The sequence below is a fragment of the Sinocyclocheilus anshuiensis genome, unplaced genomic scaffold (genome assembly GCF_001515605.1).
Source record: "Sinocyclocheilus anshuiensis isolate Anshui unplaced genomic scaffold, SAMN03320099.WGS_v1.1 scaffold1382, whole genome shotgun sequence".
In the NCBI taxonomy this organism is placed as follows: domain Eukaryota; kingdom Metazoa; phylum Chordata; class Actinopteri; order Cypriniformes; family Cyprinidae; genus Sinocyclocheilus; species Sinocyclocheilus anshuiensis.
The window spans coordinates 560705-569897 of record NW_015554207.1 but is presented as its reverse complement, the minus strand read 5'-3'; the positions used below and the strand labels follow the sequence as shown (position 1 = coordinate 569897).

Genomic DNA, 9193 nt, shown 5'->3' with positions numbered 1-9193 from the left:
GAGGATGCAGGAGTAGGGTGTCTCTCCCACTGCGTTTCCTTTTGCAGCCTATAAGAGTACCTGAGTTCTCTTTGGACTATGTCAAGTTAGTCTTGAGTGTTGTTCAGCTGCTGGATCAGAATCTCAATTCTGGCAACTTTGTCTAAGAGCTCAGAATTAGCTGTTCAATAGTACTTTTGTGTGGGAAAGTTTCCTTTCCAGATCCTTTCTGGCTGCTGTGACGAGTCGGCTGCCTCCCCCTAATTATCATCATCACCCCATCTCTTAATCGCCGCCCTTCGCCAGGCTCCCGACAGGAGTGGGTGCGTGAGAGAGGAGGGGCGCTGAAACAGCCAGGGCTCGCGGCGTGTGATGGGGCACACCTGAACCAAATGGAGCCTCATCACCGCCGCTGTTTAAATGCCGAGCGCGCCTCTCCTCGAGAGACCGGTCTCTTCCCCGTCCTCTCACTGTCAACTGTCTGTCAATTCTAAGAACGTTAATTTCCTGGTTAAAGAAAATAACTTTCTTACTGTACAATACTACTCAGAGCATGTAGAACAAATCTGCATGATTAGGGACTCCAGTTATGAGCAAACAATGAACAACCTCAAGTGTGGTACAAGTAAGACTTTATAAACTACATAAACACTTAAACTAGTTGAACATACACATACACACACACACACACACACACACACACACATACAGTTGGCATAGGAAAAAGGGTTAAAGCTTAAGCAGTAAAGAGAAGAGAAATAAAAACATGAAGCTATGGTACCATTTGATATTCAGCAGATTTACAGCCTGAAGGAAACATCAGTTTCTTAGTTCAAGCACACCTTTGTAAAAAGGTGCAAATGATACCTAATGTATCAATTAATAAGACTAAGTTTGATACTTGCACGTCTCGCCTGTTTGAAAGAGAGTCCTGATGCTCTTTGGGGCTCCAGTAGGTTGGCTGAAGTTAGGTGATGAGAAAGAACCATTTTGAGTAAGAGATGGAGCCCACCGGGCACGCCCACACCGGCTCAGGCTCCAACACGCTTCTTAGCAGAAGAAGAACAACAAGAACATGGGCGGAACTGTGCGTGAGCCTTTTAAGGTCTGAGAAGATTCACGCCTCTCCGGATGGGCTTGTCCAATGAGAAAGGCTAAAATTCCAAGCGGGAGGTTGGAAATACTGGGGAGTTTTATGACCCTTTGTGTGAGAGCATGGTAATTTGCATGTGGAACTTGAATCAAAATTACTAAAGATTCTTAGAACACATATATTGCCTATGTACCCACATATAATATAAACGCTCATTTAGATCATCAGAAGACAAATTCAAAGAGACCAAACATGGTATCGGTGGGGCTATATTAACTAGTGATCTATCATTATACACACACATAACAGTATACAATTCAACAGACAATATACAAGAACAGTAATGGTATACACAATGTCCTGAGGAGACGTGTGTTCATTCACAGCTAGGTTTTCCTATGAATTAATTAGAGAAGAGTCCATTTTTTATGGGCATTGTGTGTCTTTCCTAAGGGTAAATGAACTGTGAGTTTCTCTGCCTGCATTCCTTTGGGCAATAAAACCAGTGGTATCAGCATTGGTTGCCATGGAACCAGAGGCCTGTTCTGCCTTTCTGAGATGTTAGATGCATTTCAGGGGAAGGGTCCATAGACCCTCATAGTTGGCCCTTTGGTTAGGTGAGCGGGCATTAGATATTATTTGTTAAATATAACACATAGTTGTGTGTCTGATTGGTCCAAATGCTACATCTTATAGGTTGAACCATTATTTTGATGTAAGCACAACATGCTGAAATGTAACATCAAAATTCAAGGTGCCTGTTGGTGTCAGATGAAATGAAATCAGGGGAAAATTATGCTATTTTATTTATTTATTATTATTATTATTGGGGTTTTTTTGAGAGTCAGAAGCACATGATTCTGATTCTTGATTCTGTGCAATGTGTGTTCAGTTACTGATGCCGTTTCGCGAGTCACTTGCTTCTACATTGTTTTTAGTCCTGTTATCTGTTAGTTCTGCCTGCCAGAGCGACACTAACACTAAATCCACTCAATGCCCAGGATCTGAACACGTCACACACATGCAAACACACATACACACTAGGGATGGGCGATATGGGCTTAAAAATATATCACGATAATTTCAAAATAAACGTTTCCTTCCAAAATCACAATACCCAAAATGTGTACATACTTTATGGCAGTGGTCACCAACCTTTTTAGGCCCAAGATCCCTGAACTCGGCCTTTATGAAAGACAAGGTCTACCTATTGAAGAATTGATAGAAAAAGACATCCCAGATTGTGCTTCAAATTTGAGGCCTTTTACTTAGTATTTTCATTAGTGATGCGCTGATCATAGTGGATTTAGAATTCAGAGTTTCTTTTCTTTCTTTCTTTTTTTTTTTAACTAGCAAATTGGATTCTGATACTGATACTGATTTTTAAGCAAATTAGTCCAATCGCGTTTCGAGGAGGTTAGTAAAAATGCCCTGTAAAATCCGATTGTTGTCTCTGTACAGCCCTATCTAAACCTGTTCCAGATTGTAGAAGGAGCTGCTCAATTTCACGTCCGCCTTCCTTCACGTCACTCCACACAGAAATATGTCAACAACTAGACTATCGTTATTATTGCGGGAAGACGAATTCTTATCATGTGGAGAATTTTTACTGGTATATCGCAAAAGATAAGATATCGCCCATCCCTAATACACACAAGCTATTATCACAGAGTGAGAGTATTTAGAAAGCGAATGTGTGTACTATACTTTACCTTCAATAATGTGTTTCCTAGAAAGGCCTCGTTCGGTCTCGGCTCTGGCAAAAAAAGAGACAAACACAGAGACAGATGTACATCAGAAAGCACAATTTTAGACAGAGCTAAATTTAGTCTAGCATATGAGACATGTCCTCCTTCTGCCAGAGTTTATTGCAAATCTTTTTCTTCTTTCAAACTAGCCCTTTTGCATGTTCATTTTTTTACTTAAAAAAAAAAAACATGGCATATTTCAATTCTGATTATTATTCATGAGAGAGGATTTGTGGGGAAATGGGACAGTCCTTTTCTTTAGTCTTATCTAGCTCTGCAGCTGCACTTCTGCTCACTTACTTCCAGAATACTTACTGACTTGGGTCAGCGCTTGACTTGAACCAAGGTTTGTAATTACATTTATGAAATGTGGGAATCCACGGATGTCTGCATTAAGTGTGCTGCTCTTTAGAATGTGCAACAGTGTGAGAGTTATGAAATAAAAGTTGTCATGACTGGACGTGACATCCACAATGAGAAAAATGACAGTTTACTCACTTTCCACCCCAGTAAAGCTTTGTGGTAATAACCAGACTGGATCGCCTTGAGAAAAGATAGGAGGAAAGAGGGAAAAGTGAGTTAGGATTTGCACTTAAACATTCCATAATAACTTTCAATTAAGCAAAAGGTTGGTTAATCAAAGTCCACAGTAAGCATGTTTACATGTGCAGTTATAATCAAACCACAGTCATTTTTTTTTTTTTTTTTCAAAGAGGAGGGTTTTGGGGTTAGTTTAATTTTTTTTTTTTTTTTTTTTTTTTACGAAATTAATACTTTCATCCAGTAAGGATGTATTAAATGGATTAAAAGTGACTTTAAAGACATGTTACAAAAGATTTCTATTTCAAAGGGATTTTCCCCCAGAATTCTGAAAAACATTTCCTCCAAACTATTAGACAGCACAACTGTTTTCAACATTGATAATAATGAGAATATTATTTAACGTGTCTTGATCCCCAAATCAGCATATTAGAATGATGTCTGAATGATCATGTGACACTGAAGACTGGCTAATGGCTGCAAATTCAGCTTTGCAATTACAAGAATAAATTGCATTTTAAAAATATATTTTTTAATAGAAAACAGTTCTAATAATATTTCCACAATATTACTGTTTTTACTGTATTTTTGATTAAATAAATGTATTAAAAATCTAAACAAGAATCCTACATTGAATCTTCCATGCTATATTAATTTCATTTGGCTGTAGAATAAAAACAATACTAATGTACCATATGTTGCTATGCAGTTTTGCTGTTACCCCTAATTAAATCTAACAGAAAACACTAACACCATGCACTGACTTTAAAATTAGTGATAATGATTGATGTAAATAATTCAATTTTATTAATTTATTTTTTTCAGTTCATCATACAGTTTTACAACATATCAGTTTGCAGCTTTTATTACTTTATTTGGGCCAAAAATGTCAATGAGCTGCCATTTAGCAGTGACATCTTTGAAAAGGATAAATTATGGAATGACAAGTTGAAAATGATTTAGCAATTCTCTGATCACTTATAGTTAAAATATGATTTAAAGCATATTTTCTGTATGAGTTGTGTACATTGTAGTTTGATTTTTCAGTCTAAATGTAACTGACAAAAAATATGACCAACCCCAAATGTTTGAATTGTAGTGAACATGACATTTTTTATGCAAATATCGTAAAGATAAAATTATAAAAATACATATTTTGGTTCAAGTCAGACAGATATCGAATGGCTTCTATCTATTTTGACCAGTTAGTCCCTTGTTCATTGGTTTCATGACTTCATCAAACAGGAAGCAGACTGTTGAGGCCGAACTGCAGAGATAGTGATGCTATTGCTCAGTGATGATACATGTGTAACCTTCGCCTGTAGCTGTTTTGGCAGTAATCTGCAGGTCTCTCAGAGTTACTCTCATCTGAATTGTAAATGGGTGTAAATGAGCTTTCACTGGTGTGAACTCTTGCTGTGTCCTACATTCACGACTCTAAATGCCCTCTAAATTTTGGCCTTACAAAATAATTACGATTTTAAACAAGAAAGCTGGGGCTGGGAAATTGAACAGATATTTTAGGCCAGATGTCATATTATAAGTGATTCAATGGCTTTGTGTTTCACACACAATTGTCACTGTGTAGCAAACTGGTGTAGAAACACATGAACTTCACACCATTATCTCCACAGAGGGAATGAATTAATGAATAAGATGACGAAAGGAAAGAGAATGAAAGAAAACTTGGCAGGGAGTAATTGGTTTATGAGGGGAATGGGACACAACTTAGAATATCGAAGAGAGAGAGGGAAAAAATAAATTGGGAAGATATAAAAGATTGAGTATGAAAGTAAACTGATGAAAAAAGAAGAGAGGACAAACTAGTCCCACACCGTCTGCTCTGTTCGTTAAAACTGTGGATCTCAGGGGTCACTTCACCTTTAATGTATATCCATCAAACATTTACAGTAGAGATCCATACAGAGTTCTTGAACTTTGATTGGGGGTCATGTGATATTCATGTATGTTCACTGCAGTGGGATGAGCAAATTTGTCAGCATAACAGAATGATCTGTAATACAGATCTTGGATCTGAGAAGATTGTGAAGCTTATAAAGGTGGCCAGATTAAATTAGTTTGGTGACAGAGCAGATATGAACCCTACAACTCAGTCTGATGAGATATGTATCAAAGAGAAAGAGAAAGTGAGAGGGAGAAAAAAGAGAGAAAGCGAGTCCATGGCGATCTTTGGAATGGCATTCTACCATAATACTTGTGCATATTTCATACAATATAGAAATGGCACATCTCTATTCAGATAAAAGATACCTGCTACATGTACACGATCACTGAAGAGCTTGGGGTCAGTTTAATTTTTTTAATGTTTTTGAAAGAAGTTTCTTATGCTCACCAAGGCTTCATTTATTTGATCAAAAATACAATAAAAAGAGTAATATTGTGAAATATCACTGCAAATTAAAATAACTGTTTTCTATCTTAATATATTTTATTAAAAGGGAATTTCATATTTATTTTATAGTTAAATTTATTCCTGTGATGGCAAACACTGCTGAATACTAACTGCCCGGTTGGTTCAGTGCTGGAGTTCCTGCAAGAACGATTCTCTGAAGGGTTGACTCCTTCCATCCTAAAGGTGTACGTGGCAGCTATATCTGCTTACGACTCCCTTTTGGAGGGTTTATCATTAGGAAGGAACCCGTTGGTAACCCGTTTCCTCCGTGTTGCTTTGAGGTTGAGGCCTGCTATATGTACTAAAGTCCCGGCATGGGATCTGGCCTTGGTCCAGGACGGGCTTAGTAAGGCTAGCTTTGAACCTCTACAGGAGGTTTCTGAGAAGTTTTTAACACTTAAGACAGTGTTTCTTCTGGCCATTTCCTCTCTTAAGATGGTTGGTGATCTTCAGGCCCTTTCAGTGGCCCCATTATGTCTGGACTTTGCACCTGGGTTGGTCAAAGCATTTTTGAACCCAAGGCCTGGTTATGTGCCAAAGGTGCCTAGTCAGATTCCATGGCCGGTAGTGCATTCTGTCCTCCTCCCTTCCGGGAGCCAGACCAGGAGAAGCTTAATTTAGTGTGTCCAGTGCGTTAAGCAGGTGGATATTTGAGGCTATCTCCCTCGCCTATGAGTCCTCTGACCTCCAGTCACCTTTGGGGTCAGGGCCCACTCTACTAGGAGTATGGCGGCCTCGAAGGCCTTCTTATCTTGTGTATCTATGCACGAATGGTCTACCCCGCTCAATTTTGTCGGGTTTTATAACAGATTTGGGAACTACTCCGGGCTCTAGTGCGCTTCTGTCTTAGATGTGTGTTAGTCTTCACACTAGACAGGCATTCGTCAGTATGACAGAGTTGGTATTCCCGTTCCCATAGTGTTTCTAACAGAACTCAAGTTCCTGAAGGGGAACGTCCCTAGGTTACGTATGTAAACATGGTTCCCCGAAGGCAACGCGACGCTGCGTTGCCTTCCATACTTCCTGCATCCTTGTGAGTGCTTGCGTTAACCTGTCAGAAGCTGACCCAGTTTTCACTGGATGCACTTTTATAGCTTCCTGGTCTCTACGTCACCTGCCTGTGACGTATTGCTATTCTATTGGACTGATTTCACATTTGCTTCAGAACTTCGGTCACACAGAGGCGTTCCCATAGCATTCCCGATGCAGCGTCTCGTTCCCTTCGGGGAACCATGCTTACATACGTAACCTAGGGATGTTCTGCTTAATATTTGATACATTAAAACATGATATATTTAGTTTAATTTATTTGAAATAAGTTTTTTTTTAAATAACATTATAAATGTTTTACTTTAGTATGATTAATTCAGTGTATCCTTGCTGAATGAAAGCATTAAATCTTAAACTGACCCAAAACTTTTTAACCGCAATGTATACTAACTGTAAATTTCAATGTGTTAACGTTACTTAAACAATCTTGCAAACTTATTGCCTCAGAAAAATCTAATTAGGTTGCACAATAAGTTTACTCATGAGCCAATTTATGAAAACTTGAATTTACTAAGTAATCTGAACTAGATTTTTCTGAGGCAATAGGTTTACAAGAATTTTTCAAGTGAAGTTGACAAATTGAAATTTACAGCGTTTCCCATATTTCAATGCACTTGACTTGATCTTTCAGATGAGGTTAAATAACTGGAATAACTGACTTATTGCTGCCTTCATGTATTTGGAATTATTATCAACATACATTGCATGATGTACATGAATGCTCCATAAAGTCATAGTTACGACTGGGAACAAATGGCACATAGTTTCCAATACATTTTAAAAAAATAGCAGGTTAACATGTACTCTGCTTTCAACTTTTCATTTCTAACTCTTTCCCCCACAACACAGCTAATGTGGAAACTTCTGTGAATTTCACAGTAAATAATAAATCTCACTTCAAGTGACAAATCAGCAGTAATTGTTCATAGTTTTCATAGTCAGCAAAAGCACAGACTCATTCCAGAAGTCATGGTGATCACAGTGGGTTGTCATCTGTTGCTATGGCAACAGCCCTCACCAGGACGCATTCGTCTGCTGGCATTTATTAAGGGATACAAACTGAGCAGGATCCTAGTGATCAAAGTCCCCATCAAAAGTGTGTGTGAATAATGACACGTAACCGATGCCAGAGCCAGCAGGTACACAACAACTACAAAGGGAATAAAAGCTCCAGTTCCAATCTTTTTTGTTGTTGTTGTTGTTTTTTGTACCTCCTTTATCTTGTATTACAGTTACACAGGTGTGCTTGACACACAAATCAACCGTACCTCCAGCCCTTCTTTTTGATGATGTTTCCCAGTATGACTTCAGCTCTGCAACAGACAGAGATGTTAATAATGACTGAAATTATGAATAAAAGTGAAGTATGGGTAATCTTGCTGATGCTGAGTCATACTCACTTTCCAGCAGCATACACCTCTGCGGTGTCAAAAAGGTTAACCCCGCTCTCATATGCTATAGTCATCAGCTGCTCCGCCACCTGGAAGACACACACACATATAAAAATAGAGATAGAAGGGTCAACCTATATATGTTGCAGCCATCACAGTAAATGTATAATGCTTTTCTTTGCCATTTATTTTCACTCCAAATTTCTCAAATCTTATAAATCAGGGAGGCAAGGGTGGTGCTACTGGAAAATTTGAGAGAAATGAAAAATAGATTTTACAAAATAAAATATTTTACTATATAAATACAATATTTTATTTTATAATACAGGGCTGATTCAAGCATTCAGCCCTGTAGTTTGAAATAACTGAAATCATTTGGCAAAGTGATTTCAGTTATTTCAAATGTCCTTACAGCCTAAAACAGCAAAATAACTAAAACCCATAGTGACACTGACCAAGCAAATAAATATAGTAAACAACAGGACAAAAACCACAAAATATTTCCATGTTTTTGGCACAAAATTGTGTTTTACTATGTATGGAAAGCACATACTGTCTTTCTCCCGCTCTCTCTCTCCCTTACAGATGCACACATATAGTACAGACACACTCGCACACACAGAGACATATATGTGCATGTGTTGTTAGCGCTACTCTGACAATTTTAACTGTAAAATAGTTTAGCAACTTAAAAGCTACTTGTCATTTAAGTGAGGTAATAATGCTAGTGAGGTAATAATGCTTCGCGTCGTGGCTCCATCACCACCTCAGGTGTGCATTATTTTCTAATAATTCAATGGCCCATTGTCAATTATTCCTTACGTATTTTAGTTTTTAATATATAGGAAATGAAAGGATGTGACATGTAATTTGTGCTCTGCATTTATCCCATCCAAGTACACACACACAGCAGTGAGTAGTGAACACACAAGTTGGGGGTTCGGTGCCTTGCTTATGGGTCTCATCTCAGTTGTGGTAT

At 38.2% G+C, this 9193-nt stretch overlaps 1 protein-coding gene across 1 annotated transcript in view; it reads right to left on the bottom strand.

Moving 5' to 3' along the window:
* Positions 1–9193, bottom strand: part of LOC107671078 (voltage-gated potassium channel subunit beta-1-like) — a 99802-nt gene that overhangs the window by 32804 nt on the left and 57805 nt on the right. The window contains exons 4-7 of the mRNA XM_016463924.1: positions 8224–8303; positions 8092–8136; positions 3319–3363; positions 2785–2828 (exon numbers count right to left, since the gene is read on the bottom strand). Of these exons, the coding sequence (XP_016319410.1) occupies positions 2785–2828; positions 3319–3363; positions 8092–8136; positions 8224–8303 (214 nt within the window). The remainder of the gene's footprint in view (positions 1–2784; positions 2829–3318; positions 3364–8091; positions 8137–8223; positions 8304–9193) is intronic.